The following is a 19,669-nucleotide window of genomic DNA, read 5'->3' as shown; positions in this document are numbered from 1 at the left end:
CCATTTGCTATCATGTGGATTCTCTTCTGGTTAGTAAAGCATGAACACATGAATGCCTCTCATACAGGATTTTCTCTCTTCATTAAGTGGGGCATATTTTCAACAAATTCAATAAAAATCTTTAATAACAGAAGCATCAGGTAACTTAAGCATGGACACAATCTAATAAGGTAAACCTGACACAGTGTTGTTTAAAATTATTAGAATTGTCTACTTTTTATTGAAAGGTCTGTAAAAAAGAAATCAATAACTTGATATGATTTCATTCTTAGGATTAACACTCACCACATTTAGGACATGAAGCATGGTATGTTTGAAGTGTACGTATGAAGAGATCCAGGAGAAATCCCAAATGCTAACAGATGAAGGATACAATGATTTGGATGAAACTTTAAAAGTGATAACATGTTACTGTTGGTTAAGCCCCCCCTGAATTTACCAACAAAGAAAATTCCAGAAATCATCCAGTGTCCAAGAGCAATAAAACTGCTGCAACATGAAGCTGTATTTTGGAAATCAGAAAACCCAGAGTCTCTGATTGTCCTAAATTTGTTACTCCACAGCTTTTTCCCAGCTATAAACTACCAGCAAATCATCAAATAATGTAATTATGACAATTACTGCATCAACATGTTGTCTGTTCTGATTAGACAGAGCATCCACATAATGTCATTTATGAAAATCAGCACGAAAGTGTTAAGAATGATGAACTTTTTAAATAAATTAACATAAATAGGTCACTTGTAACTTTATGGTAATAGAATTAAAAAATAACATCAATAAACATAGAATTTTATATATAAAAGTGTTGTTTATTGTAAGGAAACTTCAAATATAACCAACAATATTGAAAATATCATGACTGGCATTTATGGCCTTGATTGTAGTTTACTGCCATACAAGTAATTTCTAGCATTTTTCTTAATCACATCAAGCCAGTGCAAAATATAGGTAGCTTTTAGAGATTAAGCATACAGAATGACAAGAGTGTAGATCTTGGTTACCTGATATTTCCTTCTAGTATAACAGGCTTCTCTTTTTCCCATAAGTCAAAAGTACAAAGGCAAGTTATCATATGTGCAATGATTCATACCAGGTTTCTAGGTTAAAAAAAATTACATTTGTAAATTTTGTTCAGATTGTATTTTGTTAGGAATCTGATTTATAATTTATACCATACTATATGATATAAATTATATATCGTTATCATATTATATAATCATAATTTCATATACAGGTATGATTATATTAATTGTCAGAACATATCACTAACTGTAGCATAATGATTACATCAACATACACAAATATATGGCATTAGAAAAGTCATTATCTAAGAAGGAAAGATGTTACAATTCAGGTGTTTGAATCAGGGCACAAGCAGCCTTCCTACAACTCTTGCAGTGTCATCTCGGCCGAGCTGCCCATCGCCAGTACTCGCACTGGCTGTCCACGGACATCAACAGACAGGGCAGTAAGCAGGATTGAAATTGGACTGTGCCTGAAATTTCCAGTCACACACCCTTGTTAGCAATGTGCCCCGTGCTCATAATTAAGGTGATATTCTCTCTCCTCAGTCTCAGAAGGTACCCCATGCTAATATGGCTGAACACATTATTTCATGATGACCTACAGGTTTTTGAAAGCAAGACGTGTTAGCTTTAAAAATGACAGATGTGTGCAAAGCTTTGGAAGCATTGATCTTTCAAATTAAAAATATTTTTGCACTTCCTGTTAAGGATTTTCAAGGACAAGCTCAGTTTAGCATGGCTTTTGATATCGATCACTTCAGTAATTGACTCTGATCTTTGATAGCTGAGATTAGACTGCAAGAAGAGAGATATACAGAGATCATTTAACTTGAAACATATTTAACAATAAAAAAGGTGAGATTCGAAAAGAAGTTAACTAGAGAACAAGCATAAATAAAGACAAAATGCATAAATATAAAACAAGGGGGAAGGAAAACAATATAGGTTATGTATGATTAGGTAGAACATGACAATGACCCATGCCTTTGCCTTGAAAGCATTAAGGTTAATTTGTCAGCTGTCCTCACTCATGAACAGAATTCATGTAACTAATAAAAAATGCCGTTTATTGCAAAAATATACAAGTCCTCTAAATTGCATAAGATATTACAATGTCGTGCTGAAACATGACATATTAAACAAAGAGGACTTTAAAACGAATTAGGAAATGTTAAAAACCAGATTTGGGTCATGAGCGTTACACAAAACGCATTGTCATGCTTAATCTTGTGATTCACTACATCTGTGATAAATGCAACAAAAAATCATGACAACTGTAAGAGTCAAAAAGTAATATCTACTGTATATCTTCTGTATTAATACATATAAACACTTTGTGTGCACTAATACTTTCAACATACCACATTCAAACTAACAGTCTTTCCAGAAAAGATGTAACCTTTTTGAAGAACAGAAACTGGTTTAACAAGTCATCACATGTGGGTTTTTTTAAAACAATAATTTCTTTAAGGAAATGCTGTGTTAAAGGACTTGATTTTCAAAGGTGCTGGGCTACTGCAGGCTGTCCTTATATCAGATGGAACCATCAATTCTGAGCACTTTTAAAAATCAAGCCCTCAATTTATTGAATTGCTATTTTCTTTACTAGTATTTCCACTGTCGTAATTAAAAAAAAAAACAACCAAAAAACCCAACAAAACAAAAACAAAAGAACCACCCAACCAAAAGCAAACCAAACGAAAAAACCCCAATCCCATTCTTAAAATCACAGAAAATGCTTGGCATCTATAGGAAGAGAGACAATTTCTCAGTGGACTAACCACTACTGTGCTATATTCTCATAACAGATCTTGTTGCTCCAATGTTTAGTTCATGCACTGGTGTCGGCAATGTCCATGTTTGTTCCAAACAGAGCAACTAGCTGCTCCTCATAGTTTGCAATGTTTCTTTTCAGAATTTCCATACAAGGTCCCAAGAGCCTTTCAAATGCCTGCACGTCCATAACTAAGATAAAAAGGGAGAGAAAGAGAAAGAATATTATGTGCTCATCAGTAACAGACACTAATCCTGGTATTTATGATATTCCAGTGTAAGATTTTAAATGACAGCAGATACTACTGAGGCATACACATTGTTCACACGGGAGGGAACCGTTTACCTTAGCAAAACCAAGATCAACCGACACACTGCTGTCTTGAAACTTCATACATAAACTTGAACTTTCTCTGGTCCTTATTTTTAAAATATTTTCATAGTAAGATATATGTTACCTAAGAGCTTCTGAAGAAGTCTGAGGGGGCCTGGATTCTTCCACAAAATGAAGTGTAAGACCCCTGAGATTTCAAAAAGCCACAACTTTAAGTGATGTTGTTGGCTGTATTTGGACTCTAACAGCCTATTTCCTTGCTCCTTTTGCTTGCTTCCACCCAAAGTGAAAGTGGTACTGAATACTTGTTTTTCCAGCAAATGTGCAAAAAGTTGAAGACAGTAATTCACATATAATGTCAGTGCACAGCCAACCAGAATATTTTCTTTATCTGATCATGTAATGTGATACTCTATAGTTCCAGCCAATAGGCCAGGGAGGAAACTTCATATGCTTCCGACCTGTTGGCCAGTAATCTCTTGTCTCCTGAGAAATGTTCAAGATCTCTGCTGTTTGGGAAGTGCTAGAGATCTTTGTTATTTAGCCAAAATAGACTTCTTCCTCACCACTGCCTCTTATTTTTTCCCATCTGTCATATCTTTGATCTCTATTGCCTGATCATCTCTGTGTGTTTCAAGTTAGAAATTTTTAAAAATAGAGAAACTTTTTGGTTACTGGCTTGGTCATCATTTTGTTATGCAGGAATGCCAAATCTATCTTTGCAGTTTACGGGTTTCCCATAATTAGGAGCTAAACATCAGACAATGGATGTGAAGGGTTGCCTATGAGCACAACTCCTACAGTCTTCACTCTTCCTGTGCCTGAGACTCCAGTGTGATGGGATGACTAAATTAACAGCTAGTGAAGACGAAAGAATTTGTTAAAAGCTTAAGTCATGGGGATAAAAAAGCACAGGGCTTTTATCAGAATTATTTCTTACATGAGTCAGTCTACTGAGAAAAGAAACACCTCACCTGTCTGCAGAGTATTAGATATTTATCTGATAGCTATAAGCAGTTTGCAGCAATACTCTGTACTGTCCTACACCAATTTTTACTTCCATACAATCAGAGAAATGTTGGGGAAACTGTGTGTAATAGTGTTTATCAATTGTAAGTAATTTTTGCAGATAAGTAACGCAAATAGTAATGCTCAATAATAGGCGATTACTGAAACAGCTTTAAATCTTATATTCTGGAGAAAGACAGAGTCACAGTAAAAGCAACCAGATAGATTATATATAATTTTATATTAGAGATAAAATAGTATAGACTAATACCTAAACATTTGACAGTGCCAAGAGCAAATGCAGAAGCAGCTCGGGGTTTGTTAGTTACAAGAGCAAGTTCTCCAAAATACTGTCCTCTTGAGCATCGAGCTATTTCTACTGCTCCATTCTCTTCTAGATCTTGTTTACCCTGAAATATCATGTTAAAAAAAAAGAATATTAGAGGAGAGATTTGCCCACCTCAGGATTTCATAAGCAAAGTTAGTGACAGTGGTAAAATAAAAAAAAGGTTGTTGTTTTAGAGATGTTTACCTTCCTTGTCATTATAATCCTTACTTCTCCAGATTCCACAATAAAGAAAGAATCAGCCAAGTCACCCTGCACAAGAAAAAAAATAAAGTGAGTAAAAAAAAGTGTAAAATTTCCCCTTCAGTTCCCTGGTAACATCAAAATATTTGCAACCATTGCCTTGAAGCTCCTCTTTTTGATACCTATTGCAAAAGAAACCACTTTTAATTTAAAAACCATACTCTAGACACATAACAATCAAAACATCTCTACAGAACTGACAGCATGGCCTTTTCATGAAAAGACATAGCTGACTATGCCTTACACAAAAAAGCAGAGCAAACCGACGTTGTGGGAGATTTTTAGGATCCTTACTACCACTTATCCACTTCTGTGTTACTCCCAAATTATTTTCCTTAGCAAGTTTCCAGTATAAAAAGCCTCCAGAGGCTATGTGATATCCACTAATTACCCTGGGGCAAGACAATCACAGTTGCCTATCCTGAACAGTTTACTTCTGTCTTCTTGACAAGTTGACCATATTTTAACAAGACCAAGGTAAGTCTTCAATGCTACTCCTTGAAGGCATATTTTAAAAGTTTGAATTTTTAAGTATACTAAAAATGTTGACTCTTTCATTTATACCAGCAAAGAGGATTGCTCTTGAAAGTATAAGTTAAAAGTGAGCTTTTGAAACAAAATAACCACATCTTACATTTAAGATTCACTGATTTTGTTTATGTGAGAAAGAAAAATAGGGTTTAAAAGTATGCATTGTCTATAAATAACATGATTACTGTTATGATGTTATTACCTGTTATGAAAGAAAAACTAAAACTAGGAAGAAACTGTACCTGAGCAATGATTTGTTCTCCATCTTTGTACACTTTGGTACCAATCACATCAACCACTTTTAAACGCTCAGATACCTTCATTTGGAAAAAGAAAATGTAAGGAATATTTGGTTAAAATTATGATAGTATATATTGACAAAGCCCTTTCATATTTTGTTCTGTGAATCTTTTGTACAGAATAGTGTATCTTTTTTTTCCTGTTTTGATTGCCATTAAGAAAAGAACTGCTGAATAGTGTTCCAGAGGGTATGTTACAGTTTCAGCAGCTATTCTGATAAGCTTCCATTTTTGTTAGGAGCCTTCAAAAATTATGTTTAGGAAAGCATGCATGCAAAAATATAGCTGATAAATGAAAGTATTTTTAAATTCCCCAAGTCATTGTTTAACTTTGTTGCCTAATATATAGTAAAACTAAGCTTTGTGAAACTGAAAATAAAGTTAATTTATGTTTTAAAATACAATACAAACAATAAAAAATTATTCTAAATTTTAAAAAAATATTAAACGTAGTCTTTCTCTGAAACAAAAGTATGCAAACTTCTATTGTGGAGACACTTTGGATGCCAAATTTAATGTCATCAAGAGCAGAACCTTATCAGGTACCTCCAATACAGCAATTAAAATAATGCAATAGAAATCTTACTTCTAAAGATTTAAGGAATGGCAATGACTCAATAAAACTTTCATACATTCTTCTCTTTTTGGCATTATTTTTTACAATGATTCTTCGGAATGTTACCCGATCCTGTAAACATAAAGAGAAAAAGAGAGTTTATTAACTGAAAATATGTGCTAGAAAATACTTAAGAACTGGCTGTATACGATCAAATTACCCAATTTTAGTCACTCAGTGTAGCTGTCAACTGAGCTGGCTGGTCTCTCCCTACTGTCAGCTGAGAAAGATTCCTCTAGAGGTCAATCAGGAGCTAAAATTTACCTGAAAATCTCTGTGAAAATCCCTGCAGGATGCACACCGAATTCACGTACAGGGGGCAGAGTTTACAGCAGTGAACACGGAGAGGGTAATTTAGGATATTTAGGAAATCCTCAACATTTAAATGTTTAATTTACAAAGTTTATGCACTACCCTGAGGTCCCATACAAATTGATACGTACTCAAAGAGGCTTTTACGGTTTTGTAAAAACCAAAATCCACGGGTCTGGGTCTTAGGTCACAGTCCACTTTCTGCTGTTTCAGCAGAACGAGGCTCCCTGCTGCCCGGAACAGCCAACTGGACATTCCTTAGGATTTGGCCATGAAAGTGAACCAGGCAGATGGAGAAACTACACATATGGTGTTTTCTTCTCTTAACCTTGTGTGGCTGTGCTCTGGTGATGGGCAGAGGGAAAATGCACTGAAGGTCTTCACTGCCACAGGGCGGGGGGACTCACTGGCCAACACAACCCAATTTAATCTAAAGCCATTCTTACAGTGTCCTAAACATCCCAAAAGTCACAGGGATTAAGCTGGTGAATAACCACATGTTTCATTTCAATCCTGGGATCAGTCATTAGATCAATCTTGAAGATGATGGCCATCTTTTTACCCTAGTAAATAACCTCATATTGGAATTTTTCTCTGGAAACAAAGGCATTTCCAATCAAGGCATGGGGGGGGGGGGGGGGTATTAATATACAATTACCTGTGCTTTTCAATTTGGGACATTGCAATTAAAATAAAATAAAATATTTTTTTAAAAAATCAGTGTTATATTAAACCTCAGATTTTCATCTATGGATTCTGGAAAAAGATAGCATTGTGTTGAGATTTCTCATGATTTCTAGAAATAACTTTCTGAAATTATATATATATTTTTTTAAGTGATGATATAGCATGCAAGTGAGATCGATATAAAATATATATTTTTAAAAATAGCTTAAAAGAAGTACTCTACTTACCAAACCCCAGATGGAGCCAGGAGAGGTAGCTATAATTGTAGCTGCTCTGGGTGTATTGTACATTAAGGCCAACTCACCAAAGCATCCTCGGTTATCATAGGTTCCAACACATCTCCCAACACCATCACATTTTACATAAATATCGTATGTACCTCTGTTAATAAAATATATAAATACAATTAATAGAATCCAGCCATGGCCTTTGCTAAGTAGCCTCTCACTATATTTTTTATACCATCAATTCCAAAGATAAAGCATTTGAAATACATATTTGCTTGCTTAAATGGTATTAAACACCTTGTAAAGACATCTCAATGACTTCTATAAATAATAAAAGTGGTCCCTCTTTAAAGGGAAGGATAGGATTATTAGTTTTTACATTAACTCAGTTTAAAGATAGAATGGATGTACAGTGATCTATTTATCACCAGAACTTATTAAAAATTAAGATCTAACTTAGAATCTGTTTCTTAATTTCATTTTAACAACACTAACTACATATGTCAAGTCTGCAAAATTGCTGTGATAGGATCACTGAAATAATTATACAGGTTATTCAATATTTTAAATATTTTAAAGTAGTAATTTCTAATGAAACAACAGAGGTGCAGGAAACAGAAGGAATGTATCTGAAAAGCAACTTAAGATCATGAAATAAATATATGCATTTTTCTAATGTGCATTTCTTCTCTCCATTTTTAACTTAATAGCTTTTTTTTTTTCCTTTGGAAATGCAATAAAATCTGGTATGCTGTAAAACATGAAGTTCCCATGCCCATTGATGCTGAGCCATCATTTTCTTCTGTGCTGAATAATTTTATGGTGTGCATTGATAAATCATGTGAATGTATTGCAAAAATCTGTGCAGTTATTTCATTGATAAGGGACACAGAGGTGATACCCTACACCTAAAAACTGCAGGGCTGACAGAATATTGTAAAGTCCCTGCAGCCTTTTGGAAGAGATGACAAACTGTAACCTCACAAGGCTGAAAAATATCTGTCTTTCCAGCACAGAATCTGGACATGCTTTTATGATGATCTGATTTACTATTTCAGTTAGAAGGGACCTAAAACAATAATTTTGTTCACCTACCTGACCACTTCAGAGCTGCCCAAAAGGGAAGAACTTTATTAAAAGAACTGTCCCAATGCCCCTTAAACACTGACGGGCTTGGGGCACTGACCTCTAGGAAGCCTTTTTCATTTGGTAAAGAAATGCTTCCTAATGTCAAATCTGAACCACTCCTGGCACAGCTTTGGACCACTCCCATGAGTCCTGTCACTGAGTATGAGGGGAAAAGCTGTAATGCAAACGTGAAGTACAAGTTCATAGAATACAGACTTTTCCCACTGGACTTTTGCATGGTACTTTGTGCTATAATGAGACACAGCAATTCACCTGTCAATGACGTAGAAGTTGTCACCATCATCCCCTTGATCAATTACATGTTCCCCTCCTTCAACCATCTTTTCAAACATTGCATCCAGCACCTGAGACATCTGTTCCTGTTTAAAAGAGCACAAAGACAAGAAATTATCTGCTTCTAAAATTTTACGCTTCCAATTAACCAACTGGCCAGCTTCCCAATATGCAGATAAAAAATGTTAATGGCGGAGAATATTCATGCTACAGAAATGCGTGGATCAATAATGGAAAGGCAGTTCTATTTAGTATTCAGTGTCAGCTTCTCCTCTTCCAGTGTTCAGAGCACAGCTTCCCACTTATCACTGCAAATGGTAAAATAGATTTTCTTCTGCAATATAATTTGCTCATGACCACCCAAAGACAGAATTTTACCCTTCACAACTGAGTAATGTTATACCCTTGAAAAAAACCCAAACTGCATCCATAATTCTAAGTGATGCATTTACCTAATTATGTCTTTAGAACTTCCTTATAGAATTTAGTTTCCAAATGATTGTTATTTTGGAAGTCTTAGTTATATAATGCCTGCAGAGTGTTGGGGCAGATGTAACCATAAAGGTCTGCAGTGCTTTGGCTGAGTAAGTAATAAATGCTGTATTCTTTGGGAAGTAGGAATTTACACATGGCTACAAAACTACTTTGTTGACAGAGAAATGTTAACAGACTAAGGAAATGGGATCATTTGAATTACGATAGTCTAATAGCAACAACAAAAAAGCACTAATTACTTAATTTGTCTTATTTGATGTAAACTTGACTATTCACATCTAAAAAAACCCAAACACAGCTCATTGTGGATTAAGAATCTTAAAAAGGTAACTTAAAATTTTAAGTTTTATTTTTGGTTTATCCTGCAATATGCCAAAAATTCTATACCGTACTTCTTGAAATTTATTAAGTATATATCATATTGGAACAAGCAGATTCTAGTGAAAACCATGGTAGAAAAAGCCTGTAGATATGCATTGTGCAATGGTTCAATTCACAGCATTCCCAGCTACTGTAAGATGGATGGCATTTGCTTCTCCAAAGAACATCAGTCTAAGTCAGTCCTTTAGAGTCCTGCTGCAGCCCATGGACAGATATAACCATACAAAATAGCTCAGAATAATTCTCTAGAGATTTCCCTTTCTTTCCTCTGAGGATGGAGAGATCTACCGTAACTCCCAGTTACTCACAGTTTTTAGACAGATAAATTAGTTGTAATGAATTCCATCCTTATGCTGCTGAATTTTTTACTTACTGAAAGCTTTTAAAAATACCAGCAGTATCATGCTAGCCAAGCCTTTTTGAAAAATGGAAGATAAATTTTCCTTCACAGAGCTGGGTGTGGGCACAAAGAACAACAGAATCCATCCTTAGTACAGTCGATCGCGGTAAAGTACAGGGAGACATCATGCAGCCCTCCTAGGCCAGCAAAGAATCATTTAACCGTGTCTCTGTTTAGTACCTTTGTTAGTATAGACAGGTACGTACTTGAAAGAAGATGGATCATTTCAGATATCAGTGGATGTGTTATAGCTCATTTCAGAGAAAGGAAAGTGTGAGTGGGTGCCATTGGAAGAGACTGAAAACTATGTACAGCAGTTACCATTTAAAAGCTTCTGTGCTTGAATGAATAGATAGTATTGCTTCATTCTTTTCAGTCCTCTCTATATAAACAAAAAGAATTCCTGCAGAATCGGAAAAATTGACCTAACATCAGCTTGTCTAAGGCACTGAAGCAGCACCTTCCCTTTCTCTGGCTTTACATCTGAATTGGCAAAGTGGCTCCCCAACCAACAGTCCTTGTCTGCCTTTTGAAAACAAGTGAGAACACGCAGAATGCTCCCCACTTCATGGGAGGCTAGAGGCTGTGTTATCATCTAAGTGCAAGCAATGCAAGAAAAATATATTATATGTGCATAAAACCCCAGAACTTAAAATACTTCCAAGATATCTTGGGAAAAAAGGTTAAACCAAAAAGATGGTTATTTCCTGTAATAGAGGAATAATACATATAATTAAAATCTTTATTCAGTGTGCTTCATCTTGGATTTCTGGTTAAAACATTCTCAGCACGTACCTATGAATCAAGCTCATAAAACTACAACTTTTCCAGTCTGTAATTCTGCAACAGAATAGAATTCACAAATCCAATTCCCTTTTTAAAATGTTTTAAATATTTTAAGATATTTAATATTAGAGAGTCTATTAATTGCTGAAGCATTGCACATTTATTTTAACTTCCTAAATAAACTGCAACTAACTTAAAGACAAGTGGTCCCTCTTCTAAAATTTTCCACTTTAAATTAAGACAAAGCAGACTGCAATAACCAATCCAGGAATGTTGTTTTTGCCTTTACCACGAGAATTACATAACTTGCCCAGTTTGCTCTATGTGAATCCTCTGGAATCTCTGCCAGACTGAGGCTCAATTTACTGGCACCCTCTGTCGTTACTTTGAAAAGATAAAGATAGGTAATTTTGCAATTAAAAATCAGATCTGTTAAATAAACAGAATTAATTCTAGTACTTTGTAAAATGGTGCAGTCTAAATTCTTCCTTAAAGCAGTTCTATCTTCAAAAAAACACATAAAATGAAAACAGGATGAGGGGGTTTTCTTGTGACTTGACTGGCCTGTAGCTCCCTGAGTATTTTTCATTTCCTTTTTTATATTTCCCCTTTTCAAATCACTGGACCGCGATGAATTGTCAAATGAGTGGTGGCTTAGCCACATCCTTGGACAGTTCGCTTGAGACCCATGGATGTAACTTGTCAGGTCCCATGGAGTTATGCTCCTACATTTTCCTTAGGTGTTCATGAGCCCAGCTGGGGCCGTTCTACAGTGGGTGGCTCCTCATTCTCCCCATCCCTGCTTTCACCTTCTGCAACTTGGGCAGTGTGGCTGCAGCACTTGCTGGTAAAGACTGAGGCAAAAAAGTCGTAGAGTACCTGAGCCTTCTCCATGTCCTGGGTAACCAGGTCTCCTGTACCCTTCCTGAGAGGACCCACACTTCTCCTAGTCTGTTTTTTATCACTGACATACCTAAAAAAGCTTTTTTTTGTTACCCTGGATATCCTTGGCCAGATCTACTTCAGTCTGTGCTTTAATTAACTTCCTAATGGTCCAGCATAACACCTCTTCTTGCTGGCTCCTCTATCACATGGAGAAGGATGTTAATGCATTCCAAGAATCCCCTGGATTGCCTGTGCCCTGCTGTGTTGTCTCTCTGACAGATGTCAGGAGTGGTAGGAGTGCCCCATGAGGATGAGGAACTGTGAAAGTGAGGCTGCTCCAATCTGTCTGTAGAGGACCTCATGCCCAGTTTTCCTGTTGGGCAGCTGTAGCAGACCCCCACTGTAATGGCACCTGTCCCTGCCTCCCCTTAACCCTGACCCATAGCTTCTGTCAGCTCCTCACCCATCCCCAGGTGGAACTACATGCACTCCACCTGGCCATTGATACAGAGGGCAACACCACCTACATCTCTCCTCTTCCTGCCCTTCCTAAAGACCCTGTATCCTTCCATCTCAGTGGAGTCACAGGAATTGTCCCACCATGCTCCTGTGACGCCAGTAAGACCTGCATTAGTAAGGTGTGTGCAAACCCATTGCATTGCCATTCCATAACGAAATGCACAGAATTTTGTGCATGTTTACAATGGCTTACGAAAGACATGATGAGATTTAGAAGAACAAAGCCCCACACAGGAATGAAAACTGGTTTACCAAGGACAGCCCCTGGCACAGTGTGTGATTCCACGCCTCTTGCCAGATCAGGTGAAAAACTACAACTAAATACTCATGACTCTCCTCTCATAGACTTTGTATCACAAAATACTGTCCTCCAGATGCATGTTGCTTTGTTTGACAACAGTATGTTAACCTCAGTTTCTCTTGAGTCCACCAAACAAACATAGCAATCACATCTCAACAAAAATTCTTGACAAAAATTAGATAATAGATTTAAGTATAATTAAAATGAGATTTTATTTAGTATATATCTCACACAGATTAAAAATCTAGTCACTTGTATGTTCTTGCAAAACAGCTTTTAGTCAAGAGAGCTGGTAGACCATGGCATGTCCTTCCCAGATGCCAAAGGGTGTGAGGAGGGGGAGAGAGGTAGAGAATGTTAGCAAAATACAGGCAAGGAAGCCATGGGAAGAAAAGGACTTCTTAAATCAACAACTCTGAACCTTGTAGAGGAAGATAAATTACAGAATTCATGTCTCCACCTCTCCACATTTGTTTTTCAAAACAAAAACATGCACATATACTCCAGGGGAACTCTTATAAAAATGTTAGCAGCAATATTGATCCAGTTCAAAATATTTAATTCTCTTATGTTATATCCACTTGTAAACTAATGAAAATGCATTCGCTTCTTCACCATCAAAGACTACTTTGTATTTCAATGTACAATCAATATTTTCAAGCAATAGTATTTTCCTTGAGAACATGCCTTAACCGTCTTCCACAAAGTTACATGCTGAAGTAGTACCCTGCCTGTCAAATTCCACACACATGCCCATCGGTCAGGCTCAGTAATACATTTCATACTTTGTAACTACCACAAGTACCACAACTACACATCTGTTCAATACCTCCAGGGATGGTGACCCAAACATTTTCCTGAGCAGTCTCTTCCAGTGCTTGACAACACTTTCAGTGAAGATATTTTTCCTGCTATCCAATCTGAACCTCCCCTGGACCAATTTGAGGCCATTTCCTCTGCTCCTGTAACCTGGAAAAAGAGACTGACCCCCACCTGCTCACAGCCTCCTCTCAGGCAGCTGTAAAGAGTGACAAGGTCACCCCTGAGCCTCCTTTTCTCCAGGCTGAACACCCCCAGCTCCCTCAGCTGCTTCTCAAAGGACTTGTGCTCCAGACCCTCCACCAGCTCCATTGCTCTTCTCTGGAGAGGCACCTCAATGTCATCACCTTTGTGTCGTTTAGGAGGGCAGAGTATTGACATGCTCAGGCATTCTGGGCTCAGTTGTATATATTATACACACACTTTATATATGCATAAATGTGTGTGTATATATATATGGGGGGTGGGGTGTATATTCCTCTTAACTGCTCCAAAAATCTGTAGTTCTGATTCTTCACCAAAATTCTTAAGAACCTAAGAGCAGCATGAGAATCTTTTATTAGTGGTTTCAAGGAATGATTTGGCCTCAAGTATTAGATTCCACTATTCATAAAACAGTTACATTATGTTCTCTTTCATGTTCCTTCAAGTTAATAAATTCTAATTGATTAATCAATATTTGTGCTCTCTTACACTAATACTCCAGGTACATAAGTGGCAATATGCCCAGAAATTGCTCTTGCATATTTGTGAACAATATGAATAATTTATTACTTTTTAGAAAAGGGTCAAGACCTATTTTATATATTCTGTACAAGCATTAGCAGGGCAAAGCTCTCCAATATTAAACTTCTCTGAAAAGAATAGATGATCTAACACCGCTTGTGATTTTGTGCCAAAGAAAGGATTCAGACTTTAAGTACAAGGGCACAGCTCAACTTTGATGGTACCAGTCCCCTGAGGCAGCCTCTTGCTCTGATAAAAGGTTTATCAAGTTTTTTAACTGCTGCCCTATGGGCCGTAATTTCCAAACTAAATAGCTTGTTGTTAATCACCCCAGCACATCTTCCTCTTCTGAGACAAAACCAAAAGAACAACTCTGAATTATATTGTAAAAAGGAAGTGTAGAAGGCTTTCTTGGCCAGTAGATGAACTGCTGCTTCTATTCTTCCTGGTGATAAAACAGTTGCTAGGCTGAACAGAGAGAAATTTCAGCAACTTCAGGTTTATCCTGTGTGTGGGCTGAAGACATTTGGTCATCATCTAGTTTTCTCCTTGCTGGCTTACACAAAGTGAAAGTGGAAGGGAAAGAGAGCAGCTTCAGAGCCCACTGTAGTAACCTCCAGCACCTGGAGCACGAAGGAGGGTGTCAGGTGATGTGCTTTGTGCATGCAGGCAGAGTAACCAGCCTGGCACATCATGACAATCTTGGGAGCAAAACAGTCATATTATGGTTTCTGGCAGTGGGGAAGCAGACAACTGAGAAGGACAATAAACAATACTCTTAAGAGGAAGAGGTTTTCCTAGGAAGAGGAACAGGAAGACAAGCATTGGAAGAGGAATGAGTTAAGAAAGCAAATATCTGGATAGACCTGTCTCCTGTTCTTTCCTGATCTGGTCCTCTAAAAAGTAACCAAGTACCTCTGCAAAACCTCCTTACCTCATCTTCTTGAAAATGCATGTTTCAATTCATATTTTTCTCTTGAAGTAATTTTTCTAAAACTGTAACATGCTAAGTAAAACTGATATTGAGTGACAGCAACTATGGCGAATGATTAAGCCCCTATTAAGGCAAAAAAAAGTTAAAATGTCAATTTTTAAAAAGTAATTTTTATTTAAGGGAGTTAACTACAGAATACATTGCTGAATTCACATTCACTGACCAGTCACATCCTCATCAATGTACAAAGTTAAAGAAAGTTTCCATAAAATTAAAGTAATTTCATAGATTTTAGACTACAAGCTGGCCTTTAAAACATAAGAATGTGGCTCAGGGAAATGTATGAGAATGGGTGTTTCTTTAAATTATTATATTTTTAATCACAGACAATATGTGAAATATTGATATTTGTAGATATATACGTGCAAATTTACCTATATGATATTTAAAAATTACTCTAGTTAAACGAGGGCTCAAGACACTGTTGTGTGTGTATAGCAAGTCCTAAGTTGTCTCAAGGTCTGAAAGTTACCTTTTCTCCTCTCTCATTTAACCTTACATTCAAATGGTTCTGCTGGGTTTTAGTTTTATGTGATGGCTCTTGTCTTTTCAAATAGCCTCTTTAATTAACACACTGAACAGAGAACTGTAAGTCACTCCCAACTACTGCAATTTCTCCTTTGGCTTTAGTGATAGCCTTATCTTATCATTCCATTCAAATTAAAATACAGTGTGTGAGGGTGGGATAAAATGTTAAAAAAAGGTGGACTTCACTGAGCATCACATACTGAATGCAATTCTGATCACACTGTAAGACATGTTATTCTGTATTTGAAAATGGTATTTGACACCCTGTAAAAGGCCATCGGGGAAAAGCCATTAAGCTCTTTACATCATCTGCTCCCCTCTAACTGACCTTTGAAATGGTGACTTTCAGACACAGAACTACGGCAGAAAGAAGCTGGAGTTCAATACAAGGGAAAAAAACAAAAACAAAAAACAACCAGCCAAAAAATACAACAGTGGGAACGGGAGATGCTATCAATACAAATCTTGACTTTTGTTCCAGAGACTTGAGCTTTAGCAGCAGAAGATATTATCTCTCTTCAAGATGAATAAGGTTTTTGCTAATGCACCAGTCTGTAAACTGCAGCATCTCTCATGGAGAGGCAGAGGTGAAGAAGAGAGCTGGCACAGGAATATTTAATTACTGCAACTACAGTGGCAGAGCCCTTGAATCACTGCTGAGAAGAAGAAGGAGGAGTGGGAGAGGTTCCCCAGGGACTACAGATCCTGGCTCCACAGAAGGAACAAGCCAGACTTAAGAAGGCTACATTTTAACATTTTTGCTCTCTTCAGAGATCAGTAGTTTTCCAGCGTCTTTTATGAATAAAATTATTGTCATGAAAAACTCCTTTACAATAATGATCTTATTCAAATTTCCAGAATGCTGCCTGTAAAGGATTTCAAGCAGGAGGAAGTGCTCTTAATCCACTGGAAAATCTGGGCAAAAGGGAGTGAACAAGACTTGGGAGATCCCCAGGGTACATTTCAAGGCTTTGGATTGCAGACCTCTGCAAAGGGAGAACTCAGCTGAGAAACCTTTTGCTAAACACCTGGAACAGATTGTGGGAATTATTAATTAGAAGTAACTGGTTCAAAAGAAAAATTGAAAAAAATAGTTCAAAACATCACTATCAAGACAGCGAGCACAAGTCCTGAGAAGAGTTTCATAAACAGAGGAAATAATTCCTCAGTATTCCTTGAAGAATTCATCCTTGGAAAAAGTCCAAGTGCCCACACTGGAGCAGTTTAGTGCTCTGTGTCTACACATTACAATATAGGCAACAGACCCCTATCCTGCAGACCAAGGGGCTGATGACTATTGAGACAGAAGACCTAGCTCTCACTGTAATGCAAAGCAGTTCCCATCCAGAGGATTGATACTGTAAGCATTATTAACATCACAGCAGGTTCTAGGAGCACACAATGATCTATCATGTTGCAGGGCTCATAAGAGTGAAATGCTCAGAGCTTAACCAAGAGGGGGCTCCCAAAATGCCATTGGCAGGCTAATGTAATGATGGTCCAGCCAAGTGGAAGCCAGGACACACCAACAATAAGGAAAATATATAATAAAGCAATTTCACATCCAGAGCAGATGCCCACATACAATTTTGATTCCCTGAAGCTATTCAGAAAATCAATTCAGGAGCAGAAGGGTAAATGTGTGCATGGCTTTAGCTTGAACAAATATAGTGGAACAGCTGATTAACTACCTATTAGACAGCATGAGGGAGCTGGGAAACCTTCTGTGTCAGGATCCCTACTGTCCCAAGAATGCACATGTATTAGCAGCCACGTTGAGGCTTGATGCCCTTTCATAACAATAACTCCAGCCTTCTGCTAAGCTGGGGCTTTGTGGCTCACTGCTCCTCAGGACTTCTAAGGGAACAGTACCCAGGGTCAGGGTTCAGTCTTTGTGCCAACAGGAGCAGGAGCTGGAAACCTGCAGCACAAATTAATGGGCATTCTCTGTAATAGCACCTGACTTCCAAACTGCAGAGCTGCAGGCTGGTCCATTCATTAGCTCCCTCTTGAATAAAATGTAAACTTTCTGTTCTCATACTTAAAAATCTATGTAATTGCTTCTCTTTCCTTCATGCTCTCTGCCTTGACAGCAGAGAATCAAATCTCTTGAGGAAGCATTTGGGGATGCTGTGAGTCATCCCAGCCTCGGGATGCATGTTTTGATTGATAAACTCATCTTTTCCCTAAAACAATCCTGTGTGCTTGTTTGGTAGCGTTATCACCTTTGTCTGATCTAGATCATTCATTCAGTGCATTTAGGCTTTCTTAAAAGCTCAGAGTTGTTTTTATGCTAAACAGAAGGAAATTACCTGCACGGAAGAAAATTACCTGAAGCTTTTTTATGGTATTTACATGAAGCGAAATAATAATGCAAACACGTCACTGGTACCTTTCTCTTTCCCTCTGTTTCATAATTCACTTGTTCAATTACATCCACAGCTAAACTAAAGGCTTTGGGGGTAGTTTGCTGTTTTGATGGAGCACGCAGCACATTTTGATGCTAAAAAGTAACTAATAGAAAACACTTAAACGTTCCAGTTAACTGATGTGTTTATAGACATGAATGTACAGGACGATTTAAAATAAGAAAATACAGTTATTTTCTTATAATAAATACAGAATCTGTACATTTTTATTAATGTACAGATTCATAATAATGTATTTTAATGTTATCACTTATGGTGGTAAGCAAAAGACTCTATATATGATGTATCAGTTGTAAAAAGTGGCATTTCTAGAATCCATGATCAAGAAAGCATATGTAAGAGGTTACCAAGTCAAATCTGTAAATTTCTGTTCCAAAGCTCAAGAGAAATAATTCTTAGCAGCCCTGCTAAATGCTGTTCATTACCAAGAATTTCTTACCGGGTCTAGGTTCTTAAAAAGAAGGATGTCCTTGCATGCCTCCTGCAGTCTGTTTCGTTGATCATCTGTTTTGGGGTGAATAATCTGAGGGATATAATACAAAAGCTCTTAGAGTGATTATCATATTGTAGCGCAAGCTGAAGGACTGAGCTAATTCAACTAAGCATTTTACACAATATTTTGGCCGTGATTCATAACTCTTTCATTTCAAAACCTTCAGGATTTGAATAAAATGGTACCACCATTAGCAAATGAAACACTGCTATATTCAAACTCAAAACATATTTTCACCTGTGGAATCCAGTTAATTTCTGCAAGCCATTCTGGACACTTTTATCTACCCTATTGCTACATAGACGTTACTACTCTCAAATCATAGTTGGGGCATGCATATTTTATATAAAGTACCAGTGTTACATTCAGCTATTTTCCATTACTATTTCCTAAAGAATATTTTGAGAATAGTATCTGTGTAAAATTTATATCAGAAATATCACAGAATAAACAGACATGACACTATCTGAGTGAGCCAGAGATTCAATAAATTACCAGCATCTGGTTCCTCTGAGTATCAATCAAGTTTTTCAACTCATATGCTTCCATGCTATATATAGCTGTAATACTACAGGGTAACCTTTTGGACAGAGTTACAGGCTAGAAACAATTGAACTTCTCTTGAAAGTCATGCTATTTCATCTTAAAAGCTAAGTAAATGCCCTTTAAAGGGTAACACAAATAAAATAAATAAACACAGTTCATTATTTGTCACATTGTACCTTGAAAAATCTTAGCAATTTTACAGTTTAACTTTTTTCTGCCTTCAGAGAAAGGAAACTACCGCAAGATTGTGAGGACACCAAGTAAGGGATTTTAGAAGCAGGTGCTCTCTAGGTAAATATAATTGCACAAAGATGTTTCCTTAATCATGTACCACAGGTTTGGTAATTAAGAATAATACATCAAGTCCTACATGGGTGACTATTAGGGAGAATTTTTACATGTTTCTTTAACACAAAACCCCAAGAGATTACTAAAGTATATTATAATAAGGATGTTTTTGGAAAGGAATGGTAAAGCTGGTTACATTTTTCCTCCTAAAGTTAATGCTTGAGAATTGAAAAAGTATTTGACTCTAAGCATG

The 19,669-nt window shown here is 37.0% G+C and overlaps 1 protein-coding gene across 1 annotated transcript in view; it reads right to left on the bottom strand.

The window, feature by feature from the left end:
* Positions 1 to 791: 791 nt before the first annotated feature.
* PRKAR2B (protein kinase cAMP-dependent type II regulatory subunit beta) overlaps positions 792 to 19,669 on the bottom strand; it is a 76,226-nt gene continuing 57,348 nt past the window's right edge. Inside the window, exons 4-11 of the mRNA XM_040061951.2 lie at positions 18,529 to 18,612; positions 8,806 to 8,912; positions 7,405 to 7,558; positions 6,149 to 6,250; positions 5,506 to 5,580; positions 4,676 to 4,741; positions 4,415 to 4,553; positions 792 to 2,993 (exon numbers count right to left, since the gene is read on the bottom strand). Coding sequence (XP_039917885.1) covers positions 2,860 to 2,993; positions 4,415 to 4,553; positions 4,676 to 4,741; positions 5,506 to 5,580; positions 6,149 to 6,250; positions 7,405 to 7,558; positions 8,806 to 8,912; positions 18,529 to 18,612 — 861 coding nt within the window. The 3' untranslated portion in view covers positions 792 to 2,859. The remainder of the gene's footprint in view (positions 2,994 to 4,414; positions 4,554 to 4,675; positions 4,742 to 5,505; positions 5,581 to 6,148; positions 6,251 to 7,404; positions 7,559 to 8,805; positions 8,913 to 18,528; positions 18,613 to 19,669) is intronic.

Source organism: Hirundo rustica, chromosome 4, assembly GCF_015227805.2.
Source record: "Hirundo rustica isolate bHirRus1 chromosome 4, bHirRus1.pri.v3, whole genome shotgun sequence".
Taxonomy (NCBI): Eukaryota; Metazoa; Chordata; class Aves; order Passeriformes; family Hirundinidae; genus Hirundo; species Hirundo rustica.
The sequence above is the reverse complement of the archived record's forward strand: the minus strand, read 5'-3'. Positions and strand labels throughout refer to the sequence as shown.